Source organism: Metschnikowia bicuspidata (genome assembly GCF_001664035.1).
Source record: "Metschnikowia bicuspidata var. bicuspidata NRRL YB-4993 chromosome Unknown METBIscaffold_8, whole genome shotgun sequence".
In the NCBI taxonomy this organism is placed as follows: domain Eukaryota; kingdom Fungi; phylum Ascomycota; class Pichiomycetes; order Serinales; family Metschnikowiaceae; genus Metschnikowia; species Metschnikowia bicuspidata.
In genome coordinates this window covers 82039-99783 of record NW_017387738.1, presented here as the reverse complement: position 1 = coordinate 99783, position 17745 = coordinate 82039, and the positions used below count along the sequence as shown (strand labels likewise).

The window sequence follows — 17745 nt, the reverse complement described above, 5'->3', positions numbered from 1 at the left end:
TCGAAACTATCATGCAAAAGTATGGGCTCTCGATCGACAGCAGCGATGACAATTCAACGATCAGAAAGGCATTTTGTGCTGGATACTTCAAGAATCTGGCTAAAAGAGATCCCCATGAGGGAATCTACAATACACTCCTCGACCAAACTCCTGTTCACCTTCATCCATCCCTGTCCATATATGGCAAGAGCGCCGAGTATGTTATTTATCACACTCTTTTGCTTACAACAAAGGAGTATATGCATTGTGCAACAACGATAGATCCACGCTGGCTCACTGACCTTGCACCGAGATTTTTCAAAAAAAGCGATCCAAACAATATCTCAGACAGAAAGAAGAAGGAAAGAATTGTCCCGCTTTTCGATCGTTACGCTCAGAGCCAAGATTCGTGGAGACTAACGGCCCACGCTGAGGCAAAACGAAAAGCACTTGGACAACTCCACCAGGGCTAGCTTTATCCTTCCTCTGAAAAGAGATGATTCTGAAACTAAATTAGTTTTACAAGCCATTGACATAACCTCCAAAGGTCTTCTAAAAGCAAATGAAATGAAGACTTTAAGGTCCATATTATCAACTTCACACTGATTGTCTCTGTAAGCGCATACTCATCTATATGCACTTCTATTGTGGGTTACGTTAGATATGATGTCGAACCCGCTCATTGAATGATTCTTGTTTTAAATATTTTTTTCCCGTTTCGTTCACGTGACCAGATATTGAACCCAGATATAATTTCATATGTCATTTTAAGAAGTCAGCAGTACGCGTACAAATACGTATATGTCCCGCGAAGTTCCTGGCAAAGACTCAATTTCTAGATTTATGGTTTGCTATGCGGCTGGAAAATTATACTGTATGCAAGCACAGGCTCGCGAGTCAGGCTAGGCTGACGTGGGGAGAATTGATTGCGGGCCGTACTTGTTATTGATCGTAAACCTCGTCACCAGGTATGGGGTCTATTTTTCAGGCTTTTGCCAGCGCCCGCTCCGCTAAAGAAGCAATTTCAGACAGGATCAGCTTGTACAGAGCTGTTCCTGGTATCTCGGTGAATGGCGTGAGATCATTGAAGAAGAAACACAATGCAGGCGAGACTATCCCAACTGTCGAACAATCAGGATCATCAATTCTAGAATGTCAGCCGCTACATATAGAAAATGGGGACATTGTAGACACTCAAGGTAGAAAGCGCATGCTCAAAGGCCTCAATGTTGATTCATCGATGAAGCTCCCGATGGAGCCGTTCATGCCTAGCTATGAAGGTGAAAGCAGCGAGTCCAAGAATATATTCTTCGATGGCGATAATGTTTCCTTTGTAGGTAGGCCGTTTTCTCTCGAAACGGCAGAATCACACCTCGAAAGAATTAAGTCATTGGGTTATAATACTATACGATATTTGATATCCTGGGAAGCTCTTGAACATGAAGGACCAGGTATCTATGACAAAGACTTTATTGACTATACAATCAAAGTATTGCGCATAATTTATAAAGTTGGTGGGCTCTATGTTTTCTTGGAGCCCCATCAAGACGTGTGGTCACGTTATTGTGGGGGGTCCGGGGCACCTATGTGGACTTTATATGCTGCTGGTCTTCAGCCTGAAAGATTCTCCGCTTGCGAAGCAGCAATTTTGCACAACAGTGATAAATTTGAATATTGCACCCGAAATGATCTGCAGTCTTATCCAAAAATGCTTTGGACGTCCAACTATAAAAGGTTGGCACTGCTTACAATGTTCACGTTGTTCTTTTCAGGTGCAACATATTTCCCTCATTTGAAACTCAATGGCACTAATATCCAACACTACTTGCAGTATCATCACTTAGAAAGCTTGAAGCATCTATGGGTAGCTGTAGTAGAACAGCTACCTGAAATGTTCGAAAATGGCTCAATTTTGGGGTTCGAGCTGCTTAACGAACCAAATTGTGGTTTGGTAGGAACTCCAAATCTTTCTATTATTCCTTCTTCGCAGCACTTAAGGATAGGGTCAACACCAACCGCTCTTGACTGTTTCAAGTTGGGAATGGGGCTCCCAGTTGAGGTTGACGATTTCAGAATCGCAATCACGGGCCCTCACATAGATGGCCGAGTTGTTGTGGATCCTAAGGGACAAAGAGCATGGCTTTCTGCCGAAGAGATGGCAACCATTGACGCAAAATACGGATGGACTAGATCTGGCTGGGCACCTGGTGTGTGCATATATGCTAGCGCTGGTATTTGGGCATGGAAAGACATTGACCTTGAAAAATTAAAATTGTCACCTCAAAGCTCTCGGTTAGCGTTCACTGAAGAAAGTTGTAAAATTCTCAAGCCGTTCTACTTCAGTGAAGTGTCTTCTGAAATATCATTTGATGTTCCCAAAGAATCACTCCCGGCGCTCATAGACCAAGGTTTTTTCACAAATCATTTTTTTGTGGAGTATTACGCCAAATTCAAGGATATGGTGCGATCTGTTGCACCCAGTGCTTTCGTTTTCATTCAACCTCCAGTACTCGAGGAACCACCCAGATTGAAGGATGATCCTCGCAAAATAATCGATGACAGAACCATATACTGTCCACATTATTATGACGGTATGTCTTTGATGTTTAAAAGTTGGAACTTTCGCTATAACGTGGACACCTTGGGAATTATGAGAGGTAGATATCTCAATCCTGTTCTAGGAATAGTGTTGGGTGAGCGGGCAATTAGGAATTGCCTTAAAAAACAATTTAGGGAAATCAAGGAAGAAGGATTACGGCTTTTGGGACCCGTTCCTGTCTTAATGTCAGAAACTGGTATGCCTTTTGATATGGACGATAAAAAGGCGTTCGATGACGGACGCTATCAAATGCAAACCGCCGCTTTAGATGCACTAGCTAATGCTCTCGAAGGCGCTAATATGCATCATACATATTGGTGCTACAACAGCATCAATTGTCATAAATGGGGAGATCGTTGGAATAACGAAGATTTTTCATTTTGGTCACCGGATGATCGAGACTTATCGTTTGATATTCTGGAAGAAGAAAAGAGTCTAGCTTCATCATACAGATCGGATAGCATCACCTCAACGCGCAAAGATAGCGTTACACCATCACTCAGAAGTATCAGAATCATGAAGGAAAATAGCGGTACGACTGAGGTTTTAAAAACAAAACTATCATATCATAAAAAGCGACTTATTCCGTCGCTATTCAAATCGCCCATTATCAATGATCTTCATGATGAGTATGCAGATCCCAAATCTGGCTCTGTGGAGGAATCCTCCTTGATTTCGACATCCTCGGATAACATACGCTATAGACATTATAAACAATGTTATCCGTCACCCGATGGTATTCGTGCTGTGAGTGCGGTAATGAGACCTTTCGTTGTCGCTACTTTGGGAACTATCAAAGAATCTGAATTCGATATAAAACTGTCAAAGTTTGCTTTGACTTTGAGTTTAGATGAGCGTCTCAGTGTTGACGAACTCAAAACCAGCCCTACGCTCATTTTCACGCCTAAGTGGCACTACCCTTACCTCAACTACAATGACATATATCTCAACGCGGGTTTTGTTAAGTACGATGACATAAACGAGTATCTCGAATGGTATCACTATGATGATGAGTCTGATACAAAGAAATTCCTCGATATATACCAGCACACCATCATTATCAAGAATCATAGTGGCACACTCGAAGATCCAAGTCCTTGTGACGACAGCGTGGGCTCTAACGAATGCCCTTTGGTGTAAGTGATCTTTAAGTCTGGGAATTGACATTATTATACATAGCCCCCGCATTTATATAAGTCATTTAGATTTGTTTTTTCATTAGAACTCCAATGGATCCGAGCTTCTTTTTCCTGAATCTCTCATCTCCTCTGTAATCAATCTGTTGACGTAATGACTAAAGTACTCAGTGTAAGGTTTGAGACAGGACTTTTCGTAGTCGTGTACGCTTTTGGGAGGGGAATCTGATCCTTCAGCAGGCTCACTGGAATCTCTGATTGCCCGTTGAGAATCCCAGGTCTCAATCTCATCCTGTATTTTTTTGAGGTTTGGGGCCGTCATTGGATTGAACCCGTATGCATCATCTTCCATGTTTCCTGACAAGTTTTTAGAAGGGTCGAAAGGAACACATACATTTCCTGTGCCTGGGTGTATACAAAAAGGAGACTTCAACAAGTGGATCATTTGTTTGGAGACCTCAATATCCAAACGTGGATACATATAGTAAATGATGATGTCCTTCTTTGCCTCGTTGAGCTGGGCCACTTGGGACTTATTCTTAAGCACCGATTGAGCCACGGAATTCAAATCCTCCCATTTCTGGCGTGACAGTGAAAACAGCGTCTGGTCTTTCCACTTTGCTTTCAAGGAATTGCGGAGTGTTTGTTCTGGTATAAAGGCCAACATCTCCTCGACCTGGGCCCAGTTTTCTTCTGAACCATGAGATGTACACCAAGGATCCTGGTCCTCTAAAATGATCTCAGAAAAGCGGACTTTCAAAATGTCTAAAGATCTTTCAACGTGAGGATGGAATGGTTTCTTGATCCCCAAAGACGACTTCCCCATTTTGTTAGACTTCGAGCCCAATACGTTCATGTACTCCACCACAGTTTTTCTGGAAGCTTCATCTAGACTACGAGCTCGTTTATCGCTTACCCAGCAATGCGCACCTCTTCTTCCGGAGAACACCCATATAAAGTTGGTAAAACCAAAATCGTCGCGTAGCGCCACGGAGATGATCTCACTCGCCACCTGGATGAACTTCCAACATTTTGTACAAATATCTGTCTTTGAGCAACAAGTCCTGATCTCGTCATAGTCTGTCAAATCAATATCAAACACTAACTCTTTTGAAATGGGTTTCATGGCATTTTTTGGAAGAGATTTTCTCTCCTTTGGATTTACAGTGTAAATGGCCCCTACCTCGAAACGTGTTGGGTTGGCGCTGACAACAGACTTCTGGAATTCGTCCGCTGTACTAAAAGAGTTGTATCTTTGATATGCTCCCAGGCGGAATTCGTAGGCAAACTCTCGCATTGTGAAGTCCTTCGTTGGTTTGACAGCGTGGTTCAACCATTTGAAGATATGCTTAAACGGAAGGATTCGCTGGTAATAAAAGAGCATGTCGGACTCTGATGGTTTGGACAGGTTCACATGGACCTTGTCCACGGCCTCCTCTGTAATACTTGTATCATCGAAAGTATCAGTCATCATCAATGAATTGTGTTCAAAATCTTCTCTTTGTTGTAGGAAACTCTTTGTTCCCGTTACGCGACACGCGTTCGACTGGCACTTTCGACGCGCGACGCGTTGCCTTTCATATATTGAAGCACATCGTCAAAGCGAGAAATATCAAGAGATGATTTTACATAGAGTCTAAGTAGCTGCTTGATGAGCTTAAAGTAAGAAGTTTTGGAAGAATTTGCCTTTTGAACCAGCATAGCAGTAGCCTCTATGAATGTAAATCGTATCAGAAAACCCATAATGCAAAAGACTCTTGAAGTGACCGGAGTGGACAAAACTTTAGCTTTTATAGAAGTTAGTCAAAAAGCATGGTGTCTCCTTACGCAATGATATTACGGCTTGTCTAAATATGTTTCTATTCTAAAAAGTGAAGATCTTACCTCAATTTGGTATTGAGATGCATTTGGAAAGTTTGGAGGACTTGGCGGTAATGGATTCGGTATGATAGAGTTTCTATCTGATGTAACTGAATGTACGGAAAAAAAAAATTATTGAATGACTGTTTTTTTCACATTGACTATTTCGAAGTTTCTGCATGTTACCCTCACAAGGATTCATTTGCTGTCTCGAATGATATTCTTTGCAAATACTGCGTCCACTTGTACAAGATAAAGTAGGATGGTTCTCCGCTAGCTGTGATTCGCTAGCATTCATCCATCGACATGCATAAAACCAAATCTCGGTGGTTCAAGATACACAACAGAATCAGTCGGCATGAGGTTCCAGATCCCAAGGGCTGTATTCATAAAACTACTCGTGCACAAACACAAGAGACACACCCTCGTCTCCAGCAGTGACAAGCTTGGCACCGCCATCAAGCACGGCAAAATCTAACACGCCCATATTGTGGCCAACTCCAACAAATAACTCCTCACCGGTACGGGCATCCCACTTGTAGATTTTCCCGTTCATGCTGGAACCAACCAAAATTGGCTTATCATCCACAAATTCAAGCTTGGTGATGGTGTCATCAGCCTTGAGTGTGCGACGCAATCTCCACTGCAAAGAGTCAAACAAAAGAACATCACCATATACTAAACCAACGGCAAGCAAGTTAACCGTGGGACTCTTGCACCAGGACAATGCCTCCACGGAAAGGTCGGCAATGTCTTCGACATTTTCGATGGTTTTCACGTGGTGAACAATTCTTCCGGTGTCTAGGTTCACAATCGCCAACTGCCCATCTCTGGCACCAACGGCAAACACATTCTTGTAAGTCTTGATGGACACCCACGGACTCTCGACACCCTTGAAGTCATCATGAGGCTGCAACTTGTAGTTTGTGGCTCCCGAGAAAGCGTTCCAGTTGACAATCGAGCCATCTTCGGAGATAGTGACCAAAGTCAAACTTTCATTGTCGTCCGTATTGACGAATACACCACCGTTACACTCGGAATTGTGAGAGAACCCGGACATTATTTGTTCGAGTGACTTCGAGCTCTCGTCTATTTGATAGACCCACACTGAGCCATCGGGAGCACCGAAAGCAAAGTATGGCAAATGTGGATGCACTGAAATCCACAAAACTTCCTCCACTTCTTCCAACTCGCCAAATCTACTCCACTTCTGGCCACCCTTAGCCGCCTGGTGCACCTGGATGCATCCATTCATGTCACCCGTGATGACAAATTTTCCGTCCCCAGTGAAACCACCAGCAACGACTGACTCTTTGTGTCCCAGCAACTCGCCGACAAATCTTGGTGGTTGCGTATGAGTTGTCCACATGAAAGCCGTATTGTCTCCACCACCCGTGACAACCATGGGTAACGAAGGGTGCTTGAAAATCACAAACACACTGTCTTTATGTTGGTCAAAGTAGGTCCATGAATTATTGGCTAAGTCAATTTCTAGTGTTTCCTCATCGTCCATGTCCATATCATTCTCGTCGATTTCTTCGGGACCAGGCCCGAAGTCATCTTCAACTTCTTCAGCAATTTCGTTGCTGTCAACAAACTCTTCCTCGTTGAAGTGCTCTTCGTTTTCCTGGTATTCTGATTCAGACATTTTAAATCCTTCGACAAATGAAGATGTGTGTAAGAATGAGCTTTCCAGAATGGTGCTTAATAATGATGGGCATCTCAGGTATCTGCAGGCTGCTATCGCAGAATCAATAATGAAAAAATACGAGATGGCTGACAATACCACGACTCTGAGTTGAAAGAATAAAATGGCTAAAATCAAAAATTTGGAGCTTTCTTATGTTGAGGACTCCAAACATTATTTTACGCAGTGTGTGAAGTCAAAATATTAATGTAAAACACGAACATCACCCAGGTAGCCCCAGAAACATTCAAAAGTGGCTGCAAGCCTTTTGAGGAGCGGAATCTGTTTCACATATTGACCCATATTTCTAGTTGACACGCTACATTTATATTCCCAATAAAGACGGGCTGTCGCCAGCATCCTTCGCTAGACGAACTTATAAGTTGTTTTACCTTGGGCCCCCTAAACGCAGATGCATCCGTGAGTGAGCTAAATCAGTATTTGACAAAACAGGACCTACCCTTTCTTGTGCCGCGTTGTGCTTAGAGCGTTAATAATCAATCATGACATAGATAATTTACGATACAATATGGCATAGATTTTTCAAGTAAATCTGGAGTATAAAAAGGCGCCCATATACGCCTTTAGATATGGTGCATACTTGTCAATGCCTAAAATTTGTATAACTTGTAGTTCATAAAATTGTTTGTGATCGGCCACTTTGAAGATTTTGATGCATATTTAATGCTCAGGTAGTGTAAAGGAATTCTAAAATAGAAGGCGCCTCGTGATCTACATTTTACAATACACTGCCCACAACCTGGCTTATACGAAAGCATTATGCTCCACTTCAAAAATCGAAAACCTTGTGAATCACACTTATTTGTTGAGTATTAGAGAGACATGGCCTCCCTTGTCACATAAACTTCAATTTCTGTAATTATCTCTTGCATGTACCCACTACTTATAGTGCCATCCCCGTGATGAGCTCCAACTGCGAAGCTAAATCTTTCTCAGCCTTCTCGCTTTGGAGTTTCGTCTGCTGATCTTTGAGCATGCCTTCTCTTAGACTCTGAGCATCCAATATTTTCACCTCCTTTGGGACCTGCCCCCGGGCCAGTAATGCTGCATGGATGCTTGCTATCGTGGATTCATCCTGGTTGAGTTTCTCGATCTGCGCCTTTGTCCGCTTTGATCTCAGCTTCAGCTTTGACTTCAGAACTGACGCCTTGGGTGGCACCGTTCTACTTGCACTCGAGCTTTTCCCCAGTTTGGTGCTTTTTGTCCCCGTTGGTTTATGATTTGAGTTTCCCATTATTGCAAAGTAATGATTTGCGGAGGACTGTAGTTCACCTTGCTTCAGTCATGCTGGTGGGGTGAGAAAGGCGTGCACATAACACCAACATAAAGTTCTGGCAAAAACTTTCTCGATGCTCATCACCAACCAGCACCAGGTGAATCCACAGAAAACGTATAGCTTTCCGGCAGCTAAGAGAGCTATTCAACAAAGACAGAAATATCTTTTTTGGAGACTCATTGACTCTATTGTCGTCTTCGTATTTTAATCTGTGGCTATTGCTCTGAAACAATCACATATTTAGGAAAATGCCTTCTACACACAACCGTGACAAGCCCTGGGATACAGAGGACATTGACAAGTGGAAGATTGAAGAGTTCAAACCAGAGCACAATGCATCAGGCCAACCTTTTAGTGAAGAATCGTCTTTCATGACGCTTTTTCCGAAATACAGAGAAAATTACTTGAGGACCGTATGGGCTGATGTCACGAGTGCGTTGGAGGGGCACAATCTTGCCTGTCAACTAGACTTGGTTGAGGGATCGATGACTGTCAAAACAACAAGAAAAACCTTTGACCCGGCTATAATCTTGAAAGCCCGCGACTTGATCAAGCTATTAGCGAGATCCGTACCTTTCCCACAAGCTGTCAAGGTGTTGCAAGATGACATTGCTTGTGACGTGATCAAGATCGGCAGTTATGTCTCTAACAAGGACCGCTTTGTTAAGAGAAGACAGAGATTAGTAGGTCCTAACGGTAACACCCTCAAAGCTTTGGAGTTGCTTACCAAATGTTACATATTAGTGCAAGGTAACACTGTTAGTGCTATGGGCCCATACAAAGGCCTCAAGGAATTAAGAAGAGTTGTGGAGGATTGCATGAAAAATGTCCACCCGATCTATCATATTAAAGAGTTGATGATCAAACAGGAATTGGCAAAGAACCCGGAGTTGGCGAACGAAGACTGGTCAAGGTTTTTACCAAACTTCAAGAAGAAGAACGTGGCACGTAAGAAGGCCAAGGAAACCAAGAAACCTAAGGTCTACACGCCATTCCCACCAGCTCAACAGCCTAGAAAGATTGACTTCCAAATTGAGAGTGGTGAATACTTCTTGGGCAAGAAGGAGAAGCAGCGGAAAGACTTGCAAGAGAAAAGAGCCAAGCAAGAAGAAGTTTCCGAGGAAAGAAAAGCTGAGAGAATCAAAGCATTTGAGGCTCCTGAGGAAGCTACTCGTGAAAACCGATTGCTTGCTTCCAGTGCAGGCGAGATAAAAGACAAGAAGGAGAAGAAAGAAAAGAAAGAAAAGAAAGAAAAGAAAGAAAAGAAGGACAAAAAAAAAGACTGATGACAAAGAGAAAAAAGAGAAAAAGGACAAGAAAGAGAAGAGAGACAAGAAAGAGAAGAAGAGACTGAGCAGCGATGACGGAGAGTCTAGGAAGAAGAGAAAGTCTGAGTAATTTTATTGCATATAATGACACAACAAAAACGCACCACCAAGTAAAACTAACGTGTTTTGTTGTCTCTAATTTGTGGGAGGGGATGGCTTGAAGCGTGGGACTGGTGCGTGTGGACGATTCCAGTCCATACACTACAAATACACACGATCGTTTCAAAAAATCTTAATTTTCCTTATTGTAATCTGATGCTTGAACGAAATTTTGTGGCAGACAAAGTAAATTCAACACAAGATTGCCATGGGTAAAGATGCATATTCAGAAGATAATCACTTGAAGATGTATCTTTGGAATTCTTCAACCATGCAGATCCATATTGGTTATCTGCAGGGAATTGTAAACAAAAGCTTGCATCTTTCGCATCGTCTTGTCGGATTAAAGAGACTGGTGTTCAATATTTCTTGGAATAAAAAGCAAAGCAAATAGTTACCGACCAACATATTCCTTTTCCTTTGATCGCAATTAACAGGGTCCTTTTATAATACTAAGTTTCAGCGCCTTAGCTTACGCCGCGAGTCAGATCATTCTTTGTGCCCTCCCACCTACCAGACTGGGCCACAAAATACACAAGCCACCTACAATAACACATTACAACAAGGAGTGATAGCTTCCTTTTAACCCGCACCAACTCTTGAACTTGGAGATTAGCGACAAAGACTTGCCGAGAAAGTGATTATCACTTTTTTCTGACTGTCATCGCAATCCCCGTTAGTCTCCTTCAGAAACAAGAGGTTTCACTTTGGAAGTCCCTAATTTCTCCCAAGCATGTCAAAACTAGATTCTCTTCTCGCTATGGTAGATGAAATATCTTGCCGCTCAGATAAGCTAGTTGGCACGGTGGACGAGTCACACAAACTCATTCTGCTGATCGTGGACTTGAACACATCGATCACAAAGTATGACACGGAGATCGATGCCATGTCACAGCTAGCCACCCGAAACAATGCATTTTTGGCCGAGTTTCAAAAGCTATACGAAAGAGCGTTCTACCTTGAGCTGAATTTTGGTTTAAACGAATGCTACACCAACAATACATCTTTCGGCAATTTATACAGCGAGTATGATTTCCTCTGGAACGAATTCAATGCCACCAACCAAAACACCAGCCCAAAATGCACAAAAAGCGAGTTTCAAAACGCGGATATGGTCTCTCCGGCCCCGGAAATGCATCAGTCCCCCGAGAAGAAAGTGAAAAACATTATTTCAATCTCTGATCTTAACCTAAAGCCTTTGCGATGCAAGGACTCGAAAGTTCAGAGGCAGAAGTCGCGGTATAGACTTTCAGAGGCTTATACCTTGAATCCTCTTCTGGCTTTGCCCATCCGTGAAATTCTGGAAAGCTCCACAAACACGAAATACTCAAATGTCATGAGCGTGCTGGCTCTGGACCACGAGCGTGGCGATGACTTATCGTTTATTTCTCAGACATCAGTTTCTGGCCTGCCAGTGTCTACTTCCACATCTGAGGAAAAGGATTTGACTCGCACCCCTCCTTTCTTGGACACTGAACCCAAAGAGCCAAAATCTTCCAAAGCCAATTCACTGCCGATGTTATTCAAATCGCTAGACTTACTGGACTTAGACGAAGACGATATGGAAGACTCTGGGTTGCTGAATTACGATTGCCATTCACTAGAGTCAAAGTTTGAGGACTTTGAAAACTTTCACCATTTCTTGCGCCGCAGTCGTATAAACCTCAAAGAGTGTTTTCCGGCACGGCTAGAAAGATCTAAGTCTGATGATTCAATCCTCACCGTGAAAAGAGGGTCTGATTATTCGTCTTTATCACAAAGCGCAAGCCAGCAAAAGTTTCATAATCCAACAGATATGGTAAGTGCCCTGAAGAAATCATTATCCAACCAACCTACTTTGGAAGCCATCTATTGCAGAAAAAATGATGCTGCGTCAAAGTTTAAAGAGCACTCTTCCAAGTTGCTTGCGAGTCAAAAAGAATTGGACATTTGTCTGGTAGCTGGACTGCCCAACCCCAGAAAGACGCAAAAAAACTTTGATCTTTTTAAGCTCATGAATTCCCCGCTTGGATCACCCAGAGGGCTTGATCGACCGCGAATCGCTGATAAAGATCAAGAACGAAATACCCTGGCCAACAGCACCATTTCCAACCGTCAAATTCCTCAAAGAAGGAAAAGCATGGACTTGTTTGGCAGTTCGTTTGCTTCGAGTTTCATCAATTTCGTCAGTGCTCCATCTTCTTTACCGATCCATGGAGTGACTGCTACAGGAAAATACAGTGATGGTTTGATTGTTCGATCTCCACCGGAACAAATTAAGAAGATGAAAAAAAATGCAAAAGAGCCGATTGCGCTGATAAATGATATCAAGTCCAAGAGACTTCCGCCTAGCGAGCAACAACTTCGGAGTGGAAGTGGCTCATTCTTGACAATCGGTCCTAATAGAACTAAGATAATCAATCACGGGAACTCTTCACCTTTCAAAAAACCCACTCTACGTCGATTGAGCCAAACTCTCCTCACGGATGCTCTCAACGAGTCCCTTTTGTTTTGAAAGCTTTCAATAAAAAACTTTTGTGAGTTTTGGATCTTACAATATCAAGCTGTAATTGAGATATGTGATTGTTGCGTATTATATTTTAATGCATTTGAATGATCTAATATTAATAAAAAAGCACAAGGATTAAGAGAAGTTGTATTTACCCCCAAGGAAACCGCTTTCCAACTTGGCCCTGTCCACACGCTCCTCGATCTCTATTGCTTTGGAACTCTTGAAAGAGGATGTTGCCACTTGCCTCGCTTTGCTTTGTTTGGACATGTATGTTATAGATGACTTCGATGCTGATGCAGCTTTGAAATGCTTGTTGACAGTCACTCCACTAAAAGAGTTGGTCGAGACCTGAGCTGCGCTCTTCTCTCGGTAAGTTCTGAAAGAGCTAACCATAGAAGGCTTTTTGAACACACGCGACAGATCATCTTCATCCTCGTCAGTTTGGACTTCCTCCTGAGGTCGCTTCCGTGACTCGGTGAAACTTCCAACGCTCGCAGGCCTCGAGTAAAGATTACTCAAGCATCTTTTTTTGAGCGCCGAGACATCTTCAACATCGTCATCCACACCGTGCTGTCGATCTGATGCCAATTGAATTGCAACATAGTCATCTTCCTCTGTTTTGGAAAGGAATGACAACTGCTTCTGAACAAAAGACTCTTCCAAAATTATGGATTTTTTCGGTCCTTCGTCTGCATCAGACTGCCGACAAGAAGGCGAGTTTGAAAGTTTCTCCACCCCTGCTAACTCATCATCAGACGTTTCACTCTCAGGCAAGATTGCGTAGTTGGGTTCTTCTTGAATACTGTCAAAGAAAGCTTTGGTCTTATCACTTCTTGAGCTTTGCATCATTTTCTGGTTCTCCAAAAGCCTTTGTTTTTGCTCCTCGAGTTTTTGTCTGCGATAGGCCATCAAAATTTCATCTTCTTCATCGCTTAATTCGATATCTAATCTGTTGGATCGAGAACGCTTAGTGAGGCGATGATTCTTAATATCATCCATCAATTTTTCCAACTCGTTTCTATCTTTGATTTGATATTGCTCCATAAACTTTTTCCTCACCTCTTCGTCATTGAGGTCAATGTTCAAAGTGTTATCAATCATTCTCTCGTCTTCCGAGTCAGCTTGGTCAGAATCTTCTTTATCATTACCCCCAATTCCTTTCCACTCGTCATCAGACTCCTCAGCCTCACCCTCAACAATTCCTTTCATGCCTTTTCTTTCCATTTCTTTTCGCAATTTTCTAGCCTTGAGTTCCTTTCTTCGAATTTTAGCTTCGTACATTGCGAGTCGTTCTTGGAGTAGTTGTTCTGAAACCTCTTCAGCTTCCTCGTCACTACTTGGAGCAGGCCGAACGTCCGAGAGGTTTGCTTGTTGAGCATTTGCACGAATTGCAGTCCGCCCTCTATCTAGAGCTAGATGGATATCGTCATCTTCCTCCCCTAAAAATGAATCTTCTTGAGTATGGAGAATCTTTTTATGCTGAGTCGACGTCGCCTGGGAAGAAGTCCCATCAACTTGTGTCAGCACAAAAGAGTTGTCGTCTCCAGCTATTTGAGTTGACAAATTGTCCCGAAAAGAAACATGTCCATATTGTAAGACTTCAGCCGGCTCTATTACGGATGATTCCTGTTTTGCCGTAGGGGGCGGGAGATTTGAAAACAACTTGTGCAGCTCGCTTCGGAGATTTCCGATATTTTGGTCAATTTCACTGTCAACTGGGGATCCAGGGCGGGTCATATCGCTGTGAATCTGCATAATGGGACCGTCGCTGTCGTTGTCGCCAGGTTCCCTTGTCTGGCCTCCAAACATGTAACTGTCATCAGTTCTTTCTTCGGTGCGAGATGGTAGATTAGGCTTCTGCGACATGAAAAGATTGCATTCATTTGTTTCTTCATCTTCGTCACTGGAGATAATTCTGCGAGCTCTGTTTGTCCGTTTTTCTGGGACTTCCATTTCGTCCTCAGAGTCGGCCACATCTTCTTCGTCATCAGACTCATAGACTTCAGAGTCTACGTCACTATCTGGCACTTCGCTTTCTTGATCAATCTGATACTCTGCTTTTTTGTCGTCATAATCTTCGTCGCTTTCATCATCGAGTAATGCTTTTTGAGTCTTTTCCAAGAGCTTTTCTTTTTTTCGAATTCTTCTAACTCGCTCCATCTCTCGCTCAAGCAAATTTCCCATCTCTTCCTCTTCCTTCTCGATTTCTTCCATGAGCTCCGAGTCAGGATTTCCTTCCTTCAAGTCTAAAATTTGTTTGGCATTTGCACGTCTCAATTCATTAAAAAGAGAGTTTGCTTGTTTCCTCGAAGACTCTGGATGAAATTTGGAATGATTGGCACTCGCTTTTGATTGCTGCCTTGAGAATTTTTGTCTAATGACGAAGGCCTGCTCCTTGCTCAATTGTGGAATTGGAGAGTCTTTCGTTCCATCGAAATCGCCATCGGAATCAGAGTCGTCGAGTGCAATCATGTCAGTGTGAGAGCTTGTTGGAGATGAGTTCAATTGTTTTTTTAACTTCTCAGCGTATTCTTCAATGGGGGATAGCTTCTTCTTCTGTGGCGGCTTTTTGCTGGTATTTGATATTAGGTCCAAGACGTCAATCTCGAAATCAGAGTCCGAAGCGACCTCCTTGTGTTCTAGCTTCCCATCTTTAATTTTTATTGGAGATGTTACGGGGCTCAGGTGAACACCATGTTCACTATTCACCTCTTCTTCGACATCTGAGTCACTTTCAAAAGCATCGAGCAATTGTTTTGTCGGATCAAATGATTTTCCTTCAAATTGGGGCTGAATGTTCTTGAGTCTTTTCTGTTCACTTAGTCCCTGCTCAATATGCTGAAGCTCCGCTTTAGTCGTGACAGTTTTTTGAATCGAAGAATCGCGTGATGTATCTGCTTCTTCATGCAAGTCATTCTCTTCGTCTGTGAGAGAAACATGAGTCAACTCAGCAGCTAGAATTGCATTTTGATCCTCCTTATCAGAGGTCTGTTCTATCTCGACGCTTGCATCCTGGTGATTAGCTTGCGTCTGTTCAGGAATGATTTGAGTCGATCCCATCATTTCATCCTGGGTCTGAAAATCGCGTTGTATAACTTGTGTGAGTTTGTTAAACTCGGATTCATCCAATGACAATTGAGGGAGCCTGATCGCACGAGGCACATCTAATCCCTCCGAGACTTTCTTAGTGCCCTCATTTTTTGCAGGAATCTCTTGTGTGCTGGCATTCCCAAATAAAATAGACGTTTCAAAAACAGGAATGATCTGTGTGTCCGGCACATCTTCGCCCACAGCACTTCCATTAAGTCTTTTCTTAACACGGTCGAGAACAGACGTGTCGAATAACATTTTGTTATATCTTGCAATATATTCTTCAGATCAGGAAATAAAAAACCACTGGCAATTTCCCAGATGTTCTTATGTGTTAGTGGTGTCTTGAAAGAGTTGACCGGGAAAAAGACTCTGATAGTCTGTTGGGAAGACGTGAACCTGCGAGATGAAGCGCGATCTCTCAGTGGAACGCGTATGGTAAATAACGCGTTCCTTGCGCACGTGACTTCGACAAGACGTGGAGGAATGTATGATCGCGACACTACGACTAGTACGCAAATTAGGCCTTCCCGAACTCCGACGACGATAAACTCAAAGATCTTTCTTGCAAGAATAATTCAGCAAGATTTCGATCGGATGTTTTGATTCGAAGACGTCGTATTTTCTGCGATTAGAATGATGCTTGAAATCTCATTGATTGGCTATTTCAGCTTACCTCACAGTGTTTGAGACAGTCTCTGAGAGAACACAGCATCGTGAGTACTATATAGAACTTACAGCGTTTCTTATCACATCCAGGAAGCAATAGCGAAGTGAGAAAAATTTCGAACAAAATATCGTGTTATACTCCTGTGAGCCACCAATTCCAAGACTTTAATAGGTCCAGGAGTATGTACGACCTGAAGCAGTCGAGTAGACGCCAAATTCATGGAGCGAAACAAATTTGAATATATCTGAGAGGTAAATAAAAAAGGGGTTCTGAATGGCATAAGCAGCCTCTAAAAGTCTAATCCCGTGATTTTAAAGAAAGAAATTAGATTACTCTGGATTTGCTATGGGTTCTCATTATGTTTCAAACCCAAAAGTGTCACCCCAGACGGTATTACTGTAAACCCATGAGAAACGTGGAAGAACTGAACTATATCATGAAAATGTTTGAATAAGGACACAGGTCTGTTGCGATCATGCTATGTATTGTGTTGCGGGTGCCCTTTGCGAGAGCATACAGTATAATCAATGGAACTTAATGAAATTTGAACGCAACTCTTTTCGAGATGCAGTTCTTGAACATACAAAACCGGTCATGCCGAATAATTGAATCGAAAGTATTTGCATCTAAGTACTGGCATCTTGTTCTGAACCCCAACGGCAAGTTGTCCTTTAGTCAATTTGCAACTTGTCCAAGCGAGGGTACAATCACACCATCGCTTCAGGTTTTAATGAGAAGTACGCGAAATGAAAAAATGGAGAAATCCCAGTTAAAAATATATGAGCCAGGTGCTGGTTTCATGTGTACTACACCTGCCGTACAAGGTGATACTTAGTTGTCACGTGTCTGTCAAACGCGGTCACCACGAGCTTCGAGATCTCAGAATGATCGACCACTTCAGTTGAGACCAGCACGTGACAGTAATAGTGTCCTGCACCAAAAAACTGCAAACCGTCGCGGCGCCAAACCCAAAATCAGGATGCTCTGACCCAAAAACAAGCATAAAATCGAAGCATGTGCAGGCGACTGTTGTGAAAATCAACGCACACACAGCTTTTGTCGCGACGCCATTTATCACATGCGCGCATGGCCACCGGAAACGGAAAGCGCGCCACACTGCGCACCGTGTCTGGGGCAATCTGCAAGAATCTTGACTGCGCCGGCCACGCTAATAGAGCAGGTGACCACTCTTTTGGCCCCCTACTTGATGTGGAATTTTGCGCTGCCTGCCTAATCAAATTTTAGCTTCAGTTCTCTGCAACTTCTATTTCACATACGGAGAAACGCACAACCTTGGGTAGGCATAGTATTGTGCTTATTAGTCGACCTGCCCACATGCGCGCTCCTCGTATGGGCGATACGAGTCTCTCATATCTCGGGCCGTAAAGTAAGACAATAAAAGGAAACATTTAGTAACTGGTTTAAATAAAACAGGCAGAAATCGCGGCGGCACTCTGGAAATCCTCAGATATGTAAATATATATATATATATATATATATATATATATT

At 42.8% G+C, this 17745-nt stretch overlaps 7 protein-coding genes across 7 annotated transcripts; 3 read left to right on the top strand and 4 right to left on the bottom strand.

The window, feature by feature from the left end:
- Positions 1 to 949: 949 nt before the first annotated feature.
- Positions 950 to 3718, top strand: METBIDRAFT_47576 (hydrolase; the record flags this gene model as incomplete). Its single annotated transcript, XM_018858190.1, has 1 exon — positions 950 to 3718. The coding sequence occupies one exon, from the start codon at positions 950 to 952 to the stop codon at positions 3716 to 3718; it is 2769 nt and encodes a 922-aa protein (XP_018709514.1).
- Positions 3328 to 5229, bottom strand: METBIDRAFT_33607 (DNA primase subunit). Its single transcript, XM_018856349.1, has one exon. The coding sequence runs from the start codon at positions 5183 to 5185 to the stop codon at positions 3797 to 3799; it is 1389 nt and encodes a 462-aa protein (XP_018709513.1). The 5' UTR covers positions 5186 to 5229; the 3' UTR covers positions 3328 to 3796.
- A 402-nt stretch (positions 5230 to 5631) lies between these two features.
- METBIDRAFT_33606 (uncharacterized protein) lies at positions 5632 to 7268 on the bottom strand. Its single transcript, XM_018856348.1, has one exon. The coding sequence runs from the start codon at positions 7220 to 7222 to the stop codon at positions 5969 to 5971; it is 1254 nt and encodes a 417-aa protein (XP_018709512.1). The 5' UTR covers positions 7223 to 7268; the 3' UTR covers positions 5632 to 5968.
- An 897-nt stretch (positions 7269 to 8165) lies between these two features.
- Positions 8166 to 8516, bottom strand: METBIDRAFT_13738 (uncharacterized protein; the record flags this gene model as incomplete). Its single annotated transcript, XM_018854420.1, has 1 exon — positions 8166 to 8516. One exon carries the CDS (start codon positions 8514 to 8516, stop codon positions 8166 to 8168), a length of 351 nt encoding a protein of 116 aa, XP_018709511.1.
- Positions 8517 to 8654: 138 nt separating this feature from the next.
- Positions 8655 to 9854, top strand: KRR1 (ribosome biosynthesis protein). Its single transcript, XM_018858314.1, has one exon. It carries the CDS (start codon positions 8807 to 8809, stop codon positions 9842 to 9844), a length of 1038 nt encoding a protein of 345 aa, XP_018709510.1. The 5' UTR covers positions 8655 to 8806; the 3' UTR covers positions 9845 to 9854.
- Positions 9855 to 10549: 695 nt separating this feature from the next.
- Positions 10550 to 12544, top strand: METBIDRAFT_223745 (uncharacterized protein). The gene has a single exon (XM_018855162.1). The coding sequence runs from the start codon at positions 10719 to 10721 to the stop codon at positions 12477 to 12479; it is 1761 nt and encodes a 586-aa protein (XP_018709509.1). The 5' UTR covers positions 10550 to 10718; the 3' UTR covers positions 12480 to 12544.
- A 4-nt stretch (positions 12545 to 12548) lies between these two features.
- On the bottom strand, positions 12549 to 15928 carry GIN1 (chromatin-modulating protein). Its single transcript, XM_018856347.1, has one exon. The coding sequence runs from the start codon at positions 15822 to 15824 to the stop codon at positions 12609 to 12611; it is 3216 nt and encodes a 1071-aa protein (XP_018709508.1). The 5' UTR covers positions 15825 to 15928; the 3' UTR covers positions 12549 to 12608.
- Positions 15929 to 17745: the final 1817 nt, after the last annotated feature.

Coding starts and splice junctions, on each gene's coding strand:
- METBIDRAFT_33607 (XM_018856349.1), bottom strand. CDS start 5,185: ATGACTGATACTTTCGATGATACAAGTATTACAGAGGAGGCCGTGGAC.
- METBIDRAFT_33606 (XM_018856348.1), bottom strand. CDS start 7,222: ATGTCTGAATCAGAATACCAGGAAAACGAAGAGCACTTCAACGAGGAA.
- KRR1 (XM_018858314.1), top strand. CDS start 8,807: ATGCCTTCTACACACAACCGTGACAAGCCCTGGGATACAGAGGACATT.
- METBIDRAFT_223745 (XM_018855162.1), top strand. CDS start 10,719: ATGTCAAAACTAGATTCTCTTCTCGCTATGGTAGATGAAATATCTTGC.
- GIN1 (XM_018856347.1), bottom strand. CDS start 15,824: ATGTTATTCGACACGTCTGTTCTCGACCGTGTTAAGAAAAGACTTAAT.